Source organism: Nannobrachium achirus (assembly GCF_963921795.1).
Source record: "Nannobrachium achirus genome assembly, chromosome: 8".
Lineage (NCBI taxonomy): Eukaryota > Metazoa > Chordata > Actinopteri > Myctophiformes > Myctophidae > Nannobrachium > Nannobrachium achirus.
Window position 1 is genome coordinate 48,108,243 of NC_137817.1, and position 23,165 is coordinate 48,131,407.

Here is a 23,165-nt window from a genome sequence, read left to right on the forward strand (position 1 = left end):
TTCCCGAGTTTGTATTGGTACTAGTGCTGTGCCAACCCCGAGTTTCCCGAGTTTGGGCCGTTTTTGAAAAAAAAAAAAAAAAAAAATTTTCAAAACGTTTTTTTTCAAAAAATTCTTTTGGACCTCCAGAAATGTATTAGGCATGATCGCGATCGCAAAATTGCATGTTTAACCCCCATACCAACCCATTCTTTCAAACATGGCAGCCATGTTTGTTTACATCTGAAGAAAACATAATGGCTGATAAATCATGAATGCCTGCACGGATTTCCAAGCGGATTTTTTTGTTTGAAAGCTGTGAACAGCATCTACACACGTGGTGCATCATCTAGGCATGGGCGTGCACTTTTTACACACTTGCACAATTACATGGAAGTCTATGGTAACCATGGCAACGCGGGACATTGGCCGGAAAAAATCATTGCAACATAAGTGTTAAAAAAAAAAAAAAAAAAAAAAAAAAATCAGGATAAACGATAATAATTATCATCCCATCCCTGTTTGAAATCATTGTCTCTGTTTTGTCTTCATTTGCCATTTTTTTTGCCACTTGCAAAATGTGTTAAAACCCCCTGCCTTTCTTTAATTGGTTTAGCTGTTGACGAATCACTACGAGCGTTGCTGGAAGTACTACTGCTTGCCCAACGGCTGGGCCAACTTCGGCGTGACCTCAGAGGAGGAGCTGCATCTGTCCCGCAAACTCTTCTACGGCATCTTTGAGTCTCTGGCGCACAAGGTGAGAGTCGTCCTCCAAAACCCCTGACTAGACACTTAAATGACTTTTTTTTTTAATACCTCCCTCCTGGCGCCCAAACTGTGGAATGACCTCCAACCCTTAAGCGGCATTCCCACTGGGCACGATAACTATAACGATAGCTATAACTATATCGTTCACCATTATACTTATTATTATTATTTTCAGATGGGAATCCCCGGCCAAATGCATTAACCCATTTAGGCCTAGAATTATTGAATGCTTTAACCAGTGAAAAATAGCAGATATACAAGCTCACAGCGCGGCACCGAGTGCCGCGCTGCGAGCTTGTAGATCTGCTATTTTTGAAAAATTCGTGAAAATGTGTGCAAATCTTTGAATATTATGTATTTTCAAAGCGAACGTTTGTAACTCAAATTTTGCTTCTGGGTGGTCCCTGGGAACTAAATATTTTTAGATGGGGGTCCGTGGCCAAATACATATCATTTTGGGGGTCCTTCACATGAAAAGGTTTGAGAACCTCTGACATAGTAGTCTCTCAAGAACAGACTACTGTAACTGAGCTCCATTTAAGTGAAAAGGACCTTTTCTTTGACAATGGCTGGCCAGATTGCTGACATAGAAACTTAGGTTTTTCAAAAAATCTTAGAAGGATTCAAAAGACACTTATAGAATCGGGTCAAAATTCTAATTTTCACGATTTTTCAAAAATAGCTATAAGCAACAGCTACAAGCAACAGCTACAAGCTTGCAGCGCGGCACTCGGTGCCGCGCTGTGAGCTTGTATATCTGCTATTTTTCAATAGTTAAAGCATAAAATAATAATACACAATAATGTGTACCCGTTCTGTTGGTGGTTCCTTGACATTTTGACTATTTTACTTTGTGGCAGAGGGCTAACGAATCGGTGAATTGAACTGCTGTAGTGTTGTTGTATTGGAAAGGAAAACGTCCGGACGTCGCTGCGTTTCAGTCCTGACATCTCTGCCCTCCTTTCTCTCTCCACGGACAGAAATTTGACAACGAGCTCTTCAAGATCGCCATGCCCTGCCTCTGTGCCATAGGGGGCGCCATCCCTCCGGACTACGTGGACGCCAGCTACTCCGCCACAGAGAAGAAGGCCTCTGTGGACGCCGAGGGCAACTTTGACCCCAAGCCAGTGGAGACGGCCAAGTGAGCAACCCGCAGGAAATAGATCTCACTCGTTGTTAGAGTTCATAATAATATAGTAAAATATGTTCATTTATTAGCAGAGGTAATGGATTTCCATATTTTAGAAAATGTGTAAGCATTTTTTACCACAAATTATAGATATAGTTTTACATACCGGTACATTTTCTTAGGGGCCCATTTGGTTTCATTTTATACTCTCAGAGTTACAGACCTGTAATGGTCATTCAGGGCTAGCGCTTCGTGTTTCTGGTAATATTATTGTCCGCTCATTTGCATGTCCGTGGCAAAGTAACAATATATATTTTTTAATAGTTTAGATAGCTGATCTACACGCTCATAACGTGACACGTGAGCTTGTAGAATTTTGGAAAATCTGACATTTAGACATACCCAACATAGGGACACCAGGTTGAGAGTGGTTAACTATGAGACTAACATGGGCCTGTATGATTTTACTGTGTAGGAGACGGAGTGGAACCCAGATTGAATGTATTTGAGGGGTTGAACGCTTTAATATAATGTTTGTTTCTTGACAGCACCATCATCCCAGAGAGACTGGACACCTTCATGAACAAGTATGCTGAGCACACCCACGACAAGTGGGCCTTTGAAAAGGTCAGTCACAGCGCGTCTCATATCGTCACTGGCGGGCAGAAACCTCGTATCTCCAAGTTTCAAATTTGTATGTTTTTTTGTAAAGTAAAGCCCTGCTTCATCATACAAGACTGTCGCACAAAAGTAGTGAAAATAGCAGATCTACAAGCACACAACGCCTCGCACTGTGTGCTCGTAGATCGGCTATTTTCACTAGTTGAAATAGTTTTTAAGTACAAAATGAACAGTTTTGGACATACGAGGTATCCATCCGACAACGACGATATGCTGTTTAGAAAACATGCATTCTGATGCATTCTGAGATGCATTCTGTCTATAAACAGTGGTACACACGTTTTTATAAGTAGTATGTCCGATCAATCGTGCCGATGAGTCAAGCTTGTATGTAGATCGTCTATTGTCAGCATGGAAGTATAAAATCAGGCATTACGACTCCATCAAGGCCTGCCAACTGTCGATGTAGTCGACTAAAATGTTATGATATTTAGTCGATTAAAACAAGGCTAAAACGAAATATGACTAAAATAACGTTTTATTCAAATGACTAAGACTAAAGCTGAATCAAGAATTGCTGTCAAAAGTAACACCGCTATCCTCTTTCAGATCCAGAACAACTGGTCGTATGGAGAGGTGCTGGATGAGAACGCCAAGACTCACCCCATGCTGCGGCCCTACAAGACCTTCTCTGAGAAGGTAAGGAATAGTGATCTCAAATGATGTAATTTAACATGTTATGTGATCCATGTTTGTGGTGTCATTCTACCCACAATGAACTTAACTAACAACACATATTTCACTGCCTCCTAGACCTCTATTTTGTGCACACATAAGAAATAAATGGGGTTGAACTGTTCCACACACAGAGGTGTGTTTGAGATGTGGATGTTTTGATCTGAGTGGATGTTTGTCATGTCTAGCATTCTCCACAGATTAAAGCTTGTTAAGAACTTATCTCTCTTCTCTCTCTCTCTCTCTCTCTCTCTCTTCTCTCTCTCTCTCTCTCTCTCTCTGCCACTCAGGACAAGGAAATCTACAGATGGCCGATCAAGGAGTCCATCAAAGCCATGTTGGCATGGGAGTGGACGCTGGACAAAGCCAGAGACGGGGAGGGAGAAGCAGAGAAGAAAGCCGCCGCCGCCTCCACACGCAAGATCTCTCAAACTGCTCAGGTATGGAGGAGGGGGGGGAGATAGGAGAGGGGTGAGAGGGGAGGGGAGCAGGGATAAGAGCCTCAGCGGTCATCTTCAAAGGGTCAAGGCATGGCTTTTAGAAAACGTTGCCAAATAGCACTTCTATTTATTATCAGATCTTTTATTTAGGCCGTGACCGGTTTTATAGACTAGAGTGTTTTATTTAGTTTATTGTTGCATTGCCTGTTTGTCTCAGACCAAAACAGGCAATGGAAAGAACAATGGAAATAAGTCACTGACTTTATTGTTTTTTTTTGTAATCCTTGACGTTTCCCTGAGAATCATGTACCATGTGTTAATTGTTTTGTGTGTGTGACTGTAGGCGACCTACGACCCCAGCCACGGCTACAACCCTCAGCCAGTGGACTACAGTGGAATGGCCCTGTCCAGAGAGCTGCAGGTAGGTGGCAACACCACCGACGACCGCACAAGTTTGTTGTGCCGGTCGTCAATCATATACACATAGAGGCGTGTGGTTGTCGTTGTCGTGTGAAGGAATAGTGTCTTGAGCCTGGCTGCCATGCTTCGATCGTCACCTTCACTTCACTAACCTTCACTTCTTGAAGTGAGGTCGAAACGTTAATGCATTATAGGAACTACAGCGTAGCAGTAGCAGGAACTCTGTAGTTCCAACCCCTTTTAAGTTCCTGGAACTTTTGGACAAAACAGGCTATAGACACAGCCACAAATGATGGATAACGTGTCCTGTGACACAACCCTGATCACCCTCCACGTGCGGTGCGTATCTCCAGGGTGCTTATCCAATAGGAGTTAAGCTCACTCCCACTGTTTTAGCCTCCCTGTTTTGTATTGTCAAATGTGCGGTACGCTGCTCTATTTCTGTGTATTTTTTTTGTATTTTGAAGGAATCTGGCAGATTGATTTTTGATGTATCATTTTCTTGCCCTCTCTCTGTCTCTCTCCAGTCAATGGCTGAACAGCTAGCTGAGAACTACCACAACACTTGGGGCCGAAAGAAGAAGCTTGAGCTTCAGTCTAAAGGTGAGAGGGGATACGATGGCACAGGTTTTCAAGTCGTTGACGTTGATGACTTATTTGTTTTGGTTCCTCTCTCTATCATCAGTCCTAATCTAGAAATTGATTCATATTTGAATGAAAGTTTAATCAATCTACATTGGCAGAGTAAGTTAATACAATATAACTAGTACACCTGCAGGGTTTGGAGGTGGCCCCCTACTCTTGCATTGAGCAAGACCCTAGTGACTGGTTGACAATGTCTGCAAAGTTATTTGAAGCAGATAGCCCTCCAGATGGTGCTGCACATCTTTATTTTAGTTCGGACATCGTTGCATCAGGAGAGGGTGAAGTATGAAAGTATTGTAGTTTTTAAGTATTTCCTTTGGTGAATGCGTTGTGTTGTCAGGCGGTGGAACCCACCCTCTGCTGGTGCCGTACGACACGCTGACGGCCAAGGAGAAGGCCAGGGACAGAGAGAAGGCCCAGGACCTGCTCAAGTTCCTGCAGCTCAACGGCTACGCTGTCACCAGGTACTGTATGACACCCCCACCCTAGAGCAGAGCCTCTCAACCCATGGGTCGGGACCCCCGGGGGGGGGCAAGAAAAACGGCGTAAATGTACTCTCAGCAACACAGAACGCACTCCTTAGATTTAGTGCGGTCATCACAGGCACTGTCGTGACTGCATAAAATCTAAGGAGTGCGTTCAACATAGCTCTGCCAGTGACTGAAACCTAAACAACTGTATGACACCCCCAACCCCTGCACTAAACCACTGCTAACAGCTGTGGATACCTCCTTTACTTTCTTTCTTTCCTCCTTTTCAGGGGCCTTAAGGACATGGAGCAGGACATCTCATCCATCGAGAAGCGTTTTGCTTATGGCTTCCTGCAGAAGCTCCTTAAATGGATGGACATCGCTCAGGAGTTCATCGCCCACCTTGGTACGGTCGCCTGGCTTTGGACTGACGATTTTCACAATTTCTGAAATTGCTGAAGTGGTTCATTCGTATTGTATTTATGTATAGTCAGGTCCCAGGCCCACCACTGGTATAGGGAGAAGGTCTAGGGGACATGGGGACAGTGTAGGGGACATGGGGACAGTGTAGGGGACATGGGGACAGTGTAGGGGACATGGGGACATTGTAGGGGACATGGGGACAGTGTAGGGGACATGGGGACAGTGTAGGGGACATGGGGACAGTGTAGGGGACATGGGGACAGTGTAGGGGACATGGGGACATTGTAGGGGACATGGGGACAGTGTAGGGGACATGGGGACAGTGTAGGGGACATGGGGACATTGTAGGGGACATGGGGACAGTGTAGGGGACATGGGGACAGTGTAGGGGACATGGGGACAGTGTAGGGGACATGGGGACATTGTAGGGGACATGGGGACATTGTAGGGGACATGGGGACAGTGTAGGGGACATGGGGACAGTGTAGGGGACATGGGGACATTGTAGGGGACATGGGGACAGTGTAGGGGACATGGGGACATTGTAGGGGACATGGAAACAGTGTAGGGGACATGGGGACAGTGTAGGGGACATGGGGACGGTGTAGGGGACATGGGGACATTGTAGGGGACATGGGGACAGTGTAGGGGACATGGAAACAGTGTAGGGGACATGGGGACAGTGTAGGGGACATGGGGACATTGTAGGGGACATGGGGACATTGTAGGGGACATGGGGACAGTGTAGGGGACATGGGGACAGTGTAGGGGACATGGGGACATTGTAAGGGACAGGGGGGCAAAGACTGGACAAAGGCTATTCATGGTTAAATAAAGGTTACATTTATAAGAGATTGTAGCATACTTTGATCCTTGGTCAGGTCATGGTTCAGAATGTCTGGGATGACGGGTCCTAATTCTTTCTGCTTCCTATTCCTCTACAGAGGCTGTGGTTAGCAGCGGTAGAGTGGAGAAATCGCCACACGAACAGGAGATCAAATTCTTTGCCAAGGTGAGGTGAAAAATGTTAATGGTGGAATCCCGTTCTCAAATACTGTACTGTACTTTTGGTTTCACTTCGTGCATCTCCCACGTATCAGCATATACAGTAATAGCCGGATTTCATTATCAGCCAGTAATTGTGTTATGAATGCATCCTTGGCTACACAAAAACATAATTTTTATATATTTCCAAAGCTCTCATTCGTGCATTTTACCTGCAGAACAATCAGCTATTTGTTATGGCCAATAACTAACATGTACATGGGCATGATTCTGTGTCATAGAGATCGACTTTGTCTTGGATAACGAACGCTTATCGTTTATGTGACAGATTCTCCTGCCACTGGTGAATCAGTACTTCAAGAATCACTGCCTGTACTTCCTTTCCACCCCTGCTAAAGTGCTGGGTCCCGGAGGCCACTCGTCCAATAAGGAAAAAGAGATGATCGCGAGGTAAGGGTGGCGATTATACAAGCTTACGAATAGCAAACCAAAAGAACTCAGGTGATCTCTGAAAAGTTCAACTCTTTTTAGCTTTTTTTTTTTTACGAACATTTTTGTTTTTAATACTGTCCCGTGAGTGATACTGTCCCCACCCTTAACGTACATTTCATTTCTTTTCTATCTTTGCCTATTTTCAGTGCAGCACCCTTAACTCCCACATTACCCTCCATTTCTTTTGCTTTAACGTGATTTCAGATGCCCTCCCTGCCCTGTCTTCCGTACGCAGCAAAATCCGGGGTGTTCATTTATGTGTGAAAGTGGTACAAATGGACCCGCCAGTCAGGGTCCCATTTGTACACTTCCACACTTAAACGAACACTCTGAACTCTGATTGTGTGTGGGAACCCGTCATCCCTGTCCATTCTCTTGTTCTTTTATTTCCTTTTCTCCCTCTCTACCTCAGTATCTTCTGTAAGTTGGCTGCTCTGGTGAGACACCGAGTCTCTCTGTTTGGTAAGGAACCTGCATGGTGGAATGATGATATCTCTGTTTTCTATACCAAGCCTCCACATTATCTCTCACTCTCCTGTATCCCCTCCACTCATCTAACGCCTAATAGGCTCTATATGCCCAACAGCCATATTGGAATGAAATTGGGCCTCTTCCAACTGGTGTAGTAGTGTGTTTCCAGTGAGCCAATATGCACCCTGACTCTGTTTAACCAGGAAGTAAGGAAGGGTCCCAATGTCTTTATGATATGGCTGCTGCACATAGAGCCTATTTATAACTCTTATCTTTTCTTCTCATTCTCCTCAGCTGTGCTTTTGCTTTGCCGTTGTCGTCTCTTGTTTTGTCTCTTTATTGTTATCATTTTTTTCCACAGCTTTTCTGGTCTCTGTTTGGTTGGTTGTGCCTGTGAGCAGCTTTTTGTGAGGCCTCGATAAAGTCATATATATGCCACTTATGATATGGCACAGGGGGCAGCATGAGTGTTCGTTTGAAGTGTTTGCGTGCGTAGCATCGTTCATGGCAATAATCTCGGTTTACAAAAGTCAGGTTTCAAAAATGTCTGATTCCGCGCGCTCGTCACGTTGTCTTTTGTAAACGCTTTCTGCACCTGGCTAAGTGGTTCTTCCTAAGTCTTATGTGTTCAGACATAGAGTATTCACATTAGTAAAGGGGAACACAGGTGACACAGGGGTAAAGTTCCTGCCTAGTGCCCACCCACCTTTTAATTTCAAGGACCACCATAACTCTGAGAGTGTACAAATGACGGGTCCGTTTGGTTCCGTTTGTAAACTCTCAGAGTTAACATTAAGTGTCCATCTAGAACCCCTTACAGGGAGCCGTTAATGAATCGGATCCGTTAAGAGGGAATATCGTTAAGGAAGCGCAATCGTTAAAATCCTAAAGGATCCCAACTCTATAAGGGACTAATATTGATAAAAAGAAAACAGAATTGCTACAGAGAAGATTCTTCAAAAAGAAGACGAGACAATGTCATGTTTGAGTAAAGCCTGGATTGCTGTATATCAGTAGTATTGTTTTGTAGCTTCTGTGTGTTCTCAGGCTGGCTGCTCTGAAATCCTCATTCTCCCCATTGTACACTGTAAGATCCTCAGTGTTGATTTGACTCTGAGAGCGTAAAATTCTTTACCCCCCGGCTCCACCGGGCGCGTCGAGCGTCGCGTCAACGTCAACGCTGGGAACGCTCCCGTTTTAATCAATGAAGGGTGGCTCCACTGCCGACGTCGACGTCCGCGTCGGACGCTCCCTTGACGGCGTCCAAACTCAAAAATCGCCCCGGTTCAATTTTTTGACGGCGTCCACAACGTCCAGTCATGTATAAAATATGAATAAATGCTTTGTGTATTAAATGTAGGCTATATACGTGCGTTTCTGCTGTTGGCTATCCATTCACAAGGGTGACTAGATGTCACAAATGTAATTATGTAATTACAGCGGTCTACTTTGATACAATTATGTATAAACACAACAGGCTATAATCATGACAAAACAAAGTGGTCATAATACAGTATCTGGCTTAAAGTCCTGTTCGCAATTTGGTGTTAGGGGAGTTTCTCACCTGAACTGAGTCAGTGGGTCCCTAGACATTAAAAATCACAGAGGTGCTCGTCCGCCATAGTGCCAGGAATGGCGCAATGGCCAAATCAAATATGGCTGCCATCGGCTATGATGAAAATCCAACTTTTCTGTTTCTGGGTGTATATGCACATGTAATACCTCTATTTGGACTAATTGTGGTGTGGGGAATTCATTTCTGATATTGTTTTGACCATTTTGGTCGATTTGGACCTCAAAAGGTCATGGTCAAGGTCATTTTGCTATTCCGAAGACCGTGGGCCATAACTTGGCCATTGTTAGGAGTAAAAACAGGTGCAGTAGGTCTAAATCAACTAATGCTGACATGTATAATTCATTTCTGACATTGTTTTGACCATTAAGGATCATCTTGTCTTTGAAATATCAATGTCAATGCCATTTTTCAAAAACGATTTTGTTCATTACTTGCACTTTTATAGTATTTTGTGTAAGTTTGTTACTATTTTATAGTAAGTTTGTTTTGTTTATAACAAAAGACATACTAGTGAGAAATACAACAAGTAAGCATCCACATTTAACTTTAAATTGGGGTTTAAAATGGGTGTTTTAATGAGCAAATAAGACTATTTACGAATAAAAGTGACAAATAAAATTACACACACAATTAAATAACAATTTCCCTCAAAGTGCACCATATTGGGATTGTGTGCATGCAAGTTAGTATGAGGTGTTTTTACAGGATTGATTTGGCATTGTTCCATGGCAAAATATGATGCACAGAACTCCATCAGTGTCGAGTATCTTGCTTCAGACATGGCAGGAGTGTACTAAAGTCAAAGTGCTCCTTCCATCCATCAGAGCTTGACATTGACTTTTTGAGGCAGTTGTCCTTTGGACAAGTATATTTCCCATTCACTTGTCCGGAGACAAAAGTCACTTGTCCGGATAAAAATTTAATACATTGAAATAATAACAAAAGGACGGCTAATGACCCCCCTTGCTACCTCCACTCCATAGTATGGGCACTTGTCCCGGACAACAGGACAAGCCTTTATGTCATGCCCTGTTCCATGTTCCATTGGTTCTAGTCTTTCCTCAGGTTCCTTGGCTGTTCAAGCAGGTGGCAAGAAATGCGCTAGAAAGGTGCCTTGTTGGTCTCAGCAGTTGTACTTCTCTGCTACCAATACTGTGTCTTGTTCTGTCAAGGTCTTTGCCTCTCCAAAGTTTGTTAGACATTGTACTCGGTCAGAAGCCATAACTACATGTTTAATCCTCACCTGGCCCATGCAGTCATCTCCTGTCTCCAAGGCATATGTGCCTTGATCACTGTCTTGGCTAGTGGTGCTCCAAGATGAGACTGCTTGATGCAGTGCAAGTGAGTCTCACCAGTGCCATACTGCTGCCAGATCTCCTTCATCCCCAGTGCTTGGAAATATGGGGTGTAGTATAGCAGTAATGTGAAGGAGACAACAACTCTCTGGGGTCCGCTCATAGTTCCGACATCCCATTATTCTGACCATTAGGTTAGTGAAGGTTAGGGATAGGCTTAGTTATAATGGAGGCTGTACATGCACCAGGTGACAGCCTCCTCAATCCTATTCAAGATGTCTGGGATCTCTTCTCCACTAGCGACATCATCAACAGAGACAACAGAGCTGATAATGGTAAATGGACTGCATTTACAGTATATAGCGCTCTTCTCCAAAGCGCTGTACAATGTATTTCACATTCACCCATTAACACACACATTCACACATACATTCACACCAAGAAACCATGCAAGGTGCTCATCGGGAGCAGTTAGGGGTTCAGTGTCTTGCTTAAGCACACTTCGACAAATAAGCAGGAGGAGACATAAATCGACCCTGGAACCTTCAGATTCCAAGGCAGCCGTTCTACCTATATCGCCACAAGCTTGAATGGCCACCATATTCCGAACACACAGCTGGAGAGCTGTTTGTTCACCTCAGACACCCAGAATGTGTAAAGTTGATGAGGGATGGGTGCGTCTATCGACTCTGTTATCTCTGATGATGATGAGTGGCTCCCTGCAAAAGGGGCTGGAGGTGAAGAGATCCCAAAGATTGAACTAGATTGAGGAGGCTGTCACCAAGCTGCTGGTACATGTGGAGTCAACTGGCCCTATTATAACTAAACCTACCCATAACCCTAACCTAATGGAGGGAGTAATGGGTCGCCAGGATTATGAGTGGACCCCAGAGAGTTGTCGTAGTGATACTGTACTTCCAAGCACTGGGGATTAAGTAGATCTGGTAGCAGTATGGCACTAGGTGTGCAGCGGCACATGCTTCTACAGCATCAAGCAGTCTCTCATCTTGGAGCACCACTAGCCAAGACAGTGATCAGGGGACATATGCCTTGGAAACTGGAGATGACTGCATGGGCCAGGTGGGGACTAAGCATGCAGCTATGGCTTCTGACCGAATACAATATCTAACAAACTTTGGAGAGGCAAAGACCTTGACAGAACAAGACAGCATTGGTAGCAGAGAAGTACAACTGCTGCCTGAGACCAACAAGGCACCTTTCTAGTGCATGTCTTGCCACCTGCTTGCAACAGCCAAGGAACCTGAGGAAAGACTAGAACCAATGGAACATGGACGGATGCAAGGATTCGACTCTCGAGGATATGGCTGCCTTGCTGAATACATCCTGTAAAAACACATCATACTAACTTGGATGCACACAATCCCAATATGGTGCACTTTGGAAATTGTTATTTAATTTTATGTGTGCTTTTGTTGTGTGATTTTATTTGTCACTTTTATTCGTAAATAGTCTTATTTGCTCATTTAAACACCCATTTAAAACACCCCTTTGAAGTTAAATGTGGATTTTTACTTGTTGTATTTCCCACTAGTATGTCTTTTGTTATAAACAAAACAAACTTACTATAAAATAGTAACAAACTTACAAAAAATACTATAAAAGTGCAAGTAATGAACAAAATCGTTTTTAGAAAATGGCATTGACATTGATATTTCAAAGACAAGATGATCCTTAATGGTCAAAACAATGTCAGAAATGAATTATACATGTCAGCATTAGTTGATTTAGACCTACTGCACCTGTTTTTACTCCTAACAATGGCCAAGTTATGGCCCACGGTCTTCGGAATAGCAAAATGACCTTGACCATGACCTTTTGAGGTCCAAATCGCCCAAAATGGTCAAAACAATATCAGAAATGAATTCCCCACACCACAATTAGTCCAAATAGAGGTATTACATGTGCATATACACCCAGAAACAGAAAAGTTGGATTTTCATCATAGCCGATGGCAGCCATATTTGATTTGGCCATTGCGCCATTCCTGGCACTATGGCGGACGAGCACCTCTGTGATTTTTCATGTCTAGGGACCCACTGACTCAGTTCAGGTGAGAAACTCCCCTAACACCAAATTGCGAACAGGACTTTAAGCCAGATACTGGATTATCAGTGGTGCATTGCTGCTCTCTGCTGTGAACATAGTGTGCTCTATACGTTCACATTCAGGTCACAAATAGTTATATTCCTGTTTGAAAGTTATTTTCATGTTGTTTTGGAAATGGGCTATATTGGCCATAGAATGAATACCTCACAGTCACAGCCGCTGCGCTGCGGTGGAGCCGGTCGGACGTCAAAGTGACGGCGTCAATGACGCCGTCAAGACGCAGAGCAGCGCGACGCCGCCTGTGGAGCCCTGGGGTTACACTCTCAGAGTTCAATTAATGCTGAGGGTTTTGCTATGTGGCTTACAGATTCATTACTCTATGTGCTGGGCAACATCTCCAACAGAATATGGTTTAGGGCTGGGACTCGATTAAAAAAAATAATCTAATTAATCAGAGGCTTTGTAATTAATTAATCGCATGTTTAATTGCATATAAATTTTTGACCTGAGAAGCATTTTTTTCAAGTAAAACACATTTTGTTGTACGAGTGAATCAACAAGTGAGTTTTTTTAAATCTAAATTTCGCATCCACTGGGCCAAGCAAAGCGCTCTGTTCGGCTACTTCTCCCTTTGCGTTTGTTGTCTCTTCTTGGTTGGTGCATCGCTATGATCGGTATGCCCGAAACTGAAGGTTCTGTGGTGCAAAAACTAAGTGCGATTAAAATGCTTTAATTTTTTTAATCACATTAATTTTCTGTAATTAATTAATCGCAATTAATCAGTTAAAGTCCCAGCCTTATTAAGGACATAACATTTAATTGAAAAGGATACACATTGCCCAAACAATCTCTATTGCTGCCACTTTAACTTTGACTCAAGAGCTAGTGCAGTACTTTAAGAATGTTTTAATCTATGTTTTATATGATGTAATAATTTGATGTACAAACTAATCTTATATATGGTCATATATATTATATTTGTACTGTACCTTTAATACCACATGTCCAGATTAGGAATTATGATATACCGTATGTATTTGATACTAATATTAATAGTCGATTCAATGTACTAATTTACTAAATTGTTTTAAAAACAACTATCGCTTTCACTAAACTCGTGTGACTAAACTTGTGTGATTAATCTTTGGTTTGTATCGATTTATTTAATTGGTGACTATTTCCATTTGAGATTAGAATTTCTGTGGTGTTCATTAATTAATCCGGTATCTGTAAATTAACATATATATATAACACATGGAGTCACTGTACATCATTGACTTAAATGTGACAGCACTGAGACAGCGTTGTGTTGTGGTTTTAACTTCAAAGTCTAACAACGCACTTCTAGCCCAGTTACACCAGTTGTTCTCAACTGGGTCTCGTACCGGGAGACCCAGAGACTCATCATTAGTTAGCTTTACATGGTTAAACTCATGTAAAAGAAAGAATATTTATAGCGTACTCTGCTCTAACGTACCATTGTGTTTACTTTTGAGTTATCGTAATAAACCTTTCATTTGGAATTCATCTCACAGCATTGTTAGCCCGGGATTCTATGGAAACCTCTCTGATAACATCTAATGTTATGTTGCATTTACAGGAACGGATGCAGGTGCAGTGGTTAACTGTCTGCACATCCTGTCTCGATCACTGGATGCCAGGTAAAGATAAACCACAACTTGATCGTAATAATATCAGTATCATGAGTTTTGCAACAAAGTGATATAGTTACGATTGCAGGTACAGTACATTAAGAGAATTGCTTGATTTAGTCTGACTAAGCTCATGTCACACAGCATTCAATAGCCGGACAGCAAATATTCACTTTGTTAGTTAATCTCATTGAGAGATCTGTTCAGAGTGACACTGCAGTTAAATCACCTCAAACATTATTTGCGTTACACCTTTCGTCCACAAAGAAATGTAATGTACTTTACATAAGGACACTTATAAACAAAAGAATACAAGCAAGTGTATTTTTTACAGAAGGTCTGTTGCCCGGCACCATATTGTATATCATAGGATGTAATAGAAAGATGAAATGTCATGTGACAATGACATTATTTGTGAGCTGTTCATTTGTTCTGTCCGTCACAGGACAGTGATGAAGTCTGGCCCAGAGATCGTCAAGGCAGGACTGCGTCAGTTCTTTGAGAGCGCTGCCGATGACATCGAGAAGATGGTGGAGAACCTCAAACTGGGAAAGGTGTCCAGCCGCAACCAGGTCAATACCTTTCTTTCTTTCTTTCTTTCTATCTCTCTCTCTTTCTTTCTTTCCTTCTTTCTGTTATCATTAATTGGTCTAATGCTTTTGTTCGTCGTCCTTGTGCGCGCGTTTGTTCCTTTGTGTTTGTGTTTGTGTGTCTGTGCAGGTGAAAGGCGTGTCCCAGAACATCAACTACACCACCATTGCGTTGCTTCCAGTGCTCACCTCTCTGTTCGACCACATCGCCCAGCATGGCTTTGGGGACGACGTCATGTGTGAGTAGATCTTCACACCATCTGTTAAATAACGCTTCATTTAAAGGACAACCCGGGGGGTTGATTCAACTGTGATCTCTGGGTCCCCCAATCCAAATATTAAACTCCTTTGTGTTATTCAGTCTGTATGCTGTAAGAGTTACGCGTGCTGGTATTGACATTATTGTTCTTCCCTGTTCAGTGGATGACTTGCAGATCTCCTGCTACCGTATCATGTGCAGCATCTACTCACTGGGAACTGTCAAGACTCCACATGTAGAGAAGTGAGTACAGTACGCACGCATGCACACACACGCACACGCACACACACACACACACACACACACGCACGCACGCACACACACACACACACACACACACACACACACACACACACACACACACACACACACACACACACACACACACACACACACACACACACACACACACACACATTTTGTGTGTAAGTAAGTAAGTAATTCCATTTTATTTATAAAGCACCTTTTGAAATAAGAATTACAAAGTGCTGTACAATGGACAAAAGTATACACAATCAAATTAAAAACAAGGCACATAGGAGATAGATAGATAGATACCTTTATTATCCCAAGGGGGAAATTCAGTTGTCCAGTAGAAGCACAGCAGTATACAGTTATTTACAAAGTTACAGAGACGTAACACAACAAGAATAAAACAATCAATGACCCGCACAAGTGGGTCAGGTAAAAGTAAGATAAATAAAATAATAAAAACATCATAAAACAAAATGCTGACAAAACAAATGCTGTTTTTAACAAGTTCTTAAACCCACCTTGTGTTAGCTTATACTATGGGCCGGGGGATAATCTAGGCTTCAGAATCAACTGTATTGACTGTATTGTTGTGATGTCCAGGCAGAGGCCAGCGCTGGGCGAGTGTTTGGCCCACCTAGCGGCAGCCATGCCGGTGGCCTACCTGGAGCCCGCCCTCAACGAGTACAACGCCTTCTCCGTCTACACCACCAAGACCCCCAGAGAGAGAACCAGTAAGTCCCAGCCCTCCGCCTCCAATTAGGGCTGTCACGATTATGACATTTTACACGACGATTAATTGTCTTCTCCAATAATTGCGAATAACGATGTAATTGTTGTTTTTTGTCGTTGACAGTTACATTTCTGTTTGACTTTTAGGCTTTGAAGTTGCACATGGCAGATAGGACACATCACCTAAATATACAAAGAAATTACTGACATATTTGACAACGTAATACTTTAAAAAGAACATTGATTCCGAATGTATGGTTATCAAATAAATATTTAACTAAATCACTATCCAGGGACATACATGCATGTACTTTGTCAAATAGTGTTTTTCTTAAATCATGATATAAAGGGCAGTACAATAGAAAGTGGGTTTCATCCTCCTGTGTGTGTAGTAAGTAATTAGAACCCTCTTGTCTTCCTCCCTCCCAGTCCTGGGTCTTCCCAGCGCTGTGGAGGAGCTGTGCCCCGACATCCCCGAGCTGGAGATCCTCATCAAGGAGATCCACGACCTGGCCGAGTCCGGGGCCCGCTACACCGAGATGCCCCACGTCATCGAGATCACCCTGCCCATGCTGTGCAACTACCTGCCCCGCTGGTGGGAGAGGGGAGTGGAGAACTTCCCCGAGCTGGAAGGGCAGGCGTGCACGTCTGTGACCTCGGAGCAGCTCAACCAGCTCCTGGGCAGCATCATGAAGATCGTAGTGAACAACCTGGGCATCGACGAGGCCTCCTGGATGAAGAGGCTGGCAGGTAAGAATCAGTGGTGGAAAAAAGTACCGTACTGAAATGTTTTACTTAAGTAAAAGTATAAACACTCAAGTAAAAGTCTGGAATTCAAAATTTACTTGTGTAAAAGTACTGAAGTATTAGTAGCAAAGTTAAAGTACCACAGCAAAGTCAAAGTACCAAAAGTAGAAAGTACTCATTATGCAGAATGTCCCATTTCACAGGTTTCCAAATGTATAAAATGTATAAATAAATATTTGAGCATGTTATCGAGCATGTTATCGAGCATATGACGTTATGTTTAAATTATCACGACAAGAGGTGTTCCAGACATTATTACAGTACTACTATTCATAATATGAAGCTATTTAACACTTATTGTACATTAATGAATGGTTGTTATGAACTTTTGTCATTTTCATTTAATCTTAGATGATTGTCAGCCACAAACTCAGTCACTCCCAACCGGACAATAAAAAAAAGATTCCAATTCTGTTCAGAATTTGTCGCCTCACGTCTTTCCACAAAATATAAGAAAATGCTCAATTGTGGGCTCGATAAAAGCCCGGCTCAGACATAGATAAGAGATGCTGGCATGGTACAGAGTAGTACAGAGCAAGTGTTTCCAGTGCTGTTGTTTTACCATTATGTCCTGTGTGTGTGCGTGCGTGTCCTGTGTCTCCCAGTGTTCTCCCAGCCCATCGTGAGCAGGGCCCTGCCGGAGATGCTCAAGTCTCACTTCATCCCCACCATGGAGAAGCTGAAGAAGCGCTCGGGGAAGGTGGTGGCGGAGGAGGAGCACCTGAGGATGGAGGGCAAGTCGGAGGTGGACAGCGAGGACGGCACCATCCGGGACGAGTTCGCCGTGCTCTGCAGGGACCTGTACGCCCTGTACCCGCTGCTCATCCGCTACGTGGACAACAACAGGTACACTTATATACTTATCTCTCAAATACCTGGAACGCGCCTGAGTCGCGTTAGATTTAAACCACTTTAACCATTATTTTATGCTTTAACTTTAGAAAAATAGCAGATATACAAGCTCGGTTCGGGTTTCGACAAGTTTCAAACAGACTATTGGTTAGGGCCTACAACCAGTCAGCCATAGCGCAAAGGTGATACATTTGCATACTGGGCCTTGGTTGGAGTCAGTGTTATATATATTTGTTCTCCCAAGGGGCGGTTACAAAAAGATTCACACCTGCAACCAATCCGAGTAGCGCAAAATTGATACGCCCGTCCTACATTAGTATACTGTGCCCCTGGTTGGTTCCTCACGACTTGTGAGCTGTGAAATATTTGAATAACTGAGCGGAGCCAGACCTATAATCTGCCGCGGGCAATTGTTCTCTGCAATGGCAGATTAGTCTGGCTACGCGAGTAATCTGATCAGCCATCTGCTGGTAGAATACATAAAAAAGAACCATAACCCTACTCCGGGAACCGGCAAATACTGTCTTCCCTTACGCAGATTTTCTTTCGCACTGTGACACCGTCATAATTATGATACGGTGTTAATGACTAGAAGTGGTGGTTAATGGTTTACTGTGGTAAATGTCACTCAGGGCAAGGTGGCTGACCTGTCCCGACCCAGACGCTGAAGAGCTCTTCAGGATGGTGGGGGAGGTCTTCATTTTCTGGTCCAAGTCTCATGTGAGTATTGCCTGTTCCTGTCTGCCCTGGTTCCATCATCTATACTATAATTTTGCGAATGTCTGAGTGAGTGTCTGTCTGTCTGTCTGTCTCAGCGTTTCTCCTCAGTGGCTGGAGCAATTGATCTGAAATCGCATCACCATCAGCATATGAACACACCTGACATAACTGTGAAGCCCGTTTGTCACTTTCACAAATCGTATGCTGTATAATAGCATTTTTATGGTGTATCTATATCTATTTAGCCTACAGTACCTTTTGTGACCACACATGTTAAGGGAGGGGCGCTGTTGTTCAGGCCATGCACAATCACACACAAACCCACACACACACACACACACACACACGGGGGGGGGGGGGGGGGGGGGGGGGGGGGGGGAGTGTGGTGTGTGCAGGCGGGCGGGCGGGCGGGGGGGGGGGGGGTTCTGGCCCTGTTACAGATGTTGTCCAAAATCATGCAGATCGGTACACAGTATCTCTGTAGCCGTTAAATGGAACGGGTATTTCTTACATTGATGCTCCTACATATTAGCATGCAAGCACCAGTTAAAGTTACTTTCCATCCCTCATATACTGTGTGCACAGTGCACATCCCATAATCGCATCACCATCAGCATATGAACACACCTGACATAACTGTGAAGCCCGTTTGTCACTTTCACAAATCGTATGCTGTATATTAGAATTTTTATGGTGTAACTACTATCTATTCTGCATCTAGCATGAGGCATATCTATTCTGCATCTAGCATGGGGCAACATGTTTAACCAGCTCTGTGTGTGCGTGTGTGTGTGCGTGTGTGTGTGTGTGGGTGGGCGGGGGGGGGGGGGGGGGGGGGGGGTGTGTTGGCTGGCCCTCTTTCAGATGTTGTCATGTAGATCGGTACACAGTATCTCTGTAGCCTTTAAACGAAACAGGTATTTCTTACATTGATGCTCCTACACATAGGCGACTCTAGCCTCTTCCAGCAAGGGGTGCACGACCTCTATTACCTCATGCACGCGCGCGCAGCGCGCGTGCATGAGGTAATAGAGGTCAGAACCATTTTGGGCTTAATATAATAGGGTTTATAAAAGCATGACCTGACTGTCTTAGTCTTACCTTGGGCTGGTCAGGAGGAAATGGTTCAGTCACGCACAGTGAGACAAGAGTCCTGGCTGATAGAGCCTGAGGTCTGTGTTTTGTAGAGGAAAGTCAGGTACAAAATGATCCTCTCCATGTGATGTTTCAGGGCAAGCAGCTATATTATAATATCTACCGGTAGTCACGTCTATAGTAGTGAAGAGCTCGAACTCCATGCTTTATTTTTAACAGATGTTGTTTTCAATTTCAATACTGGCGCGTGGATATGACATCACATCAGGAGGGGAGGGGGGGGCTGCCTGGAGCTGCCAGCCTCTATCACTACCACTAGGGGGTGTTGTTGTATTCGGTCTGAGTGGATGTAAAGTTACATTACAAAAAAAAAAAAAATCAAAATGGCCGCCTGGCGGCCAGGGGTTGCACGTGCACCCTAGGACACCCCTTAAAATCGCCTATGCTCCTACATATTATCATGTAAGCACCAGTTAAAGTTACTTTCCATCCCTCATATACTGTGTGCACAGTGCACACCCCATAACCCACACACTGCACATCATTTCGGAGCTCATATCTTTGAACGGGTAAGGACTAGTTGATCTAATTTGATTTGATTAATCAACCTTAAAATATAATCATGCTTCATACACATATTTACTGTATTTATTATTTACAATATGTAGGCCTATTTAATTTATTTTTATATCGCAATTGCCCACCTCGTGTGAGTTTTACAATAAAGAGTCACTAGTCTCATATACCCGCATTTCCACCCACCGTCCATCCGTGCTATGGGACCGCACCTACAGACTCCATAGAACCACAGCATTACCGTCCATCCAGGCATGTGTGAATTTTCTAAGATTTTTCTTTTATTTATTAATGTAATTACATGTCTTCCCTTTACTGCAGAACTTCAAGAGAGAGGAGCAGAACTTTGTTGTGATGAACGAGATCAACAACATGTCCTTCCTGACGGCCGACAGTAAGAGTAAGATGAGCAAGGTAAGAGCGGCAACAGCAGACACATACGCTACAGCTCATAGACCACCCAAGTCTGACGTCACTGCCACTAGATGGCGCTATTACACCAGTTCCCATTGTTCTTTTTTTGTATTGATATCCCCATAGCGGATTCTTAGACCGCCTCATATAAGAACTGTGTTCCAAAAATAAACACACCTCGTCGGGTGATTTTACTCATATGGATATGAAGCATTGACTAAAGGTGGAAATGTACACATTTACCCCATAGAGTAACACAATAAACGCTAGAAACAAGTCAAACAAAACCCAACAACTACATTTCTCATGAACGAGGCTGGTATAGGGAAGACCCGGAAGTGTCCCGGAAGTGTATTTTCAGACTTTTTCCGGCAGAATTAACTATATTTTCTTCAGAATCAGGCTATATCAAATATGAATGAATATCATAAACAATGCAGAGCCACCCCCCTGACAGGGGGATATCAATACAAAAAATAACAACAGGAACCGGGGCAATAGCGCCATCTAGCGGCATGACGGCAGGACTTCGGAGCTCTATTTATATTGCCCCGTATAATAAGATGCTGTCACTTGCTGAGAAGGACCGCTTTTCGGCAAGCGTCACCATCATGCCATGGAGTATAAGTTAAAAGCTTTACCCTCTCATTAATAAATGTACATCAAGCAGTAACATGCTCATAATGAATAATTCACTAACGTTCTTCCATCTCTAGAGACGGAACGCCATGAAGCAGTTCTACACAAATAAATGATAGACATTACTATGGATCAGCGGTTCTCAATCTTTGTTTCCGGAGGAATCCGAATATTTGTATGATTGTTTTTTCTATTTGACCAGTTATTAAACTGGCTCTTAACTTTGATCATTTGGAACCAGAGACCTCTACATGGGACCCCATCTGGAAGTGAGTCCTCCCCGCTCGGTTGCTTGTAAACAAGCTGTTAAGAACATAAACATGAAAAGGTAGACACCTCTAGGGCGCCTGTATCTCGGCCGCCATCTCGGCCGGTCGTTTGTTTTTTCTAACACACACTGGAGTCCCACAAAAGACACGCCGTGATTGGCGTAGTCACTTTGAGTGGCCGGCGAATGAGGTATCTAGGTTTTTATATCTATGGTTGAGAACCTCTGATGTAGATCTCTTATAAGCAAAGCGGTATAAACATCGCATAGTGTACGTAACGTTAGAGCAGAGTCCTAGCTGTGACCAGGCGACTGTAGAGTCCTGTCCTTCTGTTGGCTAACTGTGTTTTCTCCTCATGTGTCCTGTGTTCGGGGTGGACGCGGTGTGTCAGGGTGGCGGAGACGGAGAGGTTAGACTGTGTTTGTGCACGCAAAGCGAGCCGCTGTGCTGACCGCATGGCACCCCCCAGTTTACAGGGAGGCCTTTTCATCAAGCTCTCCCATGGGCTACCGCACTGGAGCACCTTTAAACAGAGAGCCCAGTTCACACACACACACACACACACACACACACACACACACACACACACACACACACACACACACGCTCGTAACATTTTCCCTGGTAGTGATTGTGGGTTACAGTAAACTAGAGTACAAGCTGTTGAAACAAGCCAACTCAGAGGTATATTTCCAGCACCCTCTGGCAGACAGATCTGCAGACAGAGTGACATACATGTACTGTACATACACAGACAGACAGACAGACAGACAGATCATGATACTAATGCACTCTGTAAACAACTCAGACGAAGGAACGCTCTTGAAGTGGGTATATTTATTTATACAATTGCATCGGAGGAATTATCCCTGTGCGTGTCTGTGTGCGCGCCTGTGTGTGTGTGTGCGTGTGTGTGGGGGAGTAGGCATTGGGAGTGGCTTGATGAAAGCTTCTCTGCAGTAGATTGTAGTGTTGTGATTGAGGGTTGGCTCCATGGCACTTCGGTTGAGCAGTGAGCGGATCCAATTCTGATTTAACCGAGAGAGCTCGCTGCCTCAGCCGAGTTCCATCGACACCCTTTACGCTGGTTTGACTTTAAAAAGAAAATAAAAAAGTTTGCCTTTTCTTTTTCGAAGGTGAAAGCTGTTGTGGTACGTTTTGGAGTCTTTAAGCTACTGTGCCTTCTTTGTTGTTGTTGTTGTTGTTGTTGAATTGACGCTTGGATTTCTTTCAGCTTTTTGGGAAAGATTCCTGAGCTGTTGGGGACCGTGGGATTATTATAATTATGTCTCTCTTCTCACTCCCGTTCTATAATATTAAACTTTGTTTTCACTAGCTGGTAGTTATTCACCTGCTACTCCACCATTAGCTCATACATATAGCTAGCGTGTTTTTCAATCCTGGAATAATTACAGCGAGCTTAGATAATTGCCAGTCGGCCTCCATTATTACACTTGACTAACTTGTCACTTATTTCTCTCTTCATTATCTAAGTAACCGACAACATTCTGTTGTTAATGTCATCCCACACATCCTGGTTAGTAGACAACCTCCTCCCCTCAGCTTTCAGGTGGGCATTACTGTAGTTGTGTTGCCTGATCATTACAATAGAACTCTCTGGCCCACAGCGTGCGCTCACACACGCACATACATGCACGCACACACACACACACGCACGCACGCACGCACGCACACGCGCACGCACACACACACACACACACACACACACACACACACACACACACACACACACACACACACACACACACACA

General features: G+C 43.7%; 1 protein-coding gene across 1 annotated transcript in view; it reads left to right on the top strand.

Moving 5' to 3' along the window:
* The window catches only part of ryr1b (ryanodine receptor 1b (skeletal)), a gene marked incomplete at both ends in the record, with an annotated part of 160,502 nt that overhangs the window by 78,501 nt on the left and 58,836 nt on the right, over positions 1-23,165 (top strand). Inside the window, 21 exons of the mRNA XM_080730859.1 lie at positions 596-736; positions 1,728-1,888; positions 2,425-2,503; positions 3,107-3,196; positions 3,523-3,672; positions 4,016-4,093; positions 4,620-4,695; positions 5,078-5,201; positions 5,498-5,613; positions 6,575-6,642; positions 6,964-7,085; positions 7,540-7,589; positions 14,137-14,197; positions 14,634-14,760; positions 14,909-15,017; positions 15,199-15,280; positions 15,893-16,023; positions 16,451-16,771; positions 17,434-17,674; positions 18,313-18,400; positions 20,393-20,485. Of these exons, the coding sequence (XP_080586985.1) occupies positions 596-736; positions 1,728-1,888; positions 2,425-2,503; positions 3,107-3,196; positions 3,523-3,672; positions 4,016-4,093; positions 4,620-4,695; positions 5,078-5,201; positions 5,498-5,613; positions 6,575-6,642; positions 6,964-7,085; positions 7,540-7,589; positions 14,137-14,197; positions 14,634-14,760; positions 14,909-15,017; positions 15,199-15,280; positions 15,893-16,023; positions 16,451-16,771; positions 17,434-17,674; positions 18,313-18,400; positions 20,393-20,485 (2,508 nt within the window). The remainder of the gene's footprint in view (positions 1-595; positions 737-1,727; positions 1,889-2,424; positions 2,504-3,106; positions 3,197-3,522; positions 3,673-4,015; positions 4,094-4,619; positions 4,696-5,077; positions 5,202-5,497; positions 5,614-6,574; positions 6,643-6,963; positions 7,086-7,539; positions 7,590-14,136; positions 14,198-14,633; positions 14,761-14,908; positions 15,018-15,198; positions 15,281-15,892; positions 16,024-16,450; positions 16,772-17,433; positions 17,675-18,312; positions 18,401-20,392; positions 20,486-23,165) is intronic.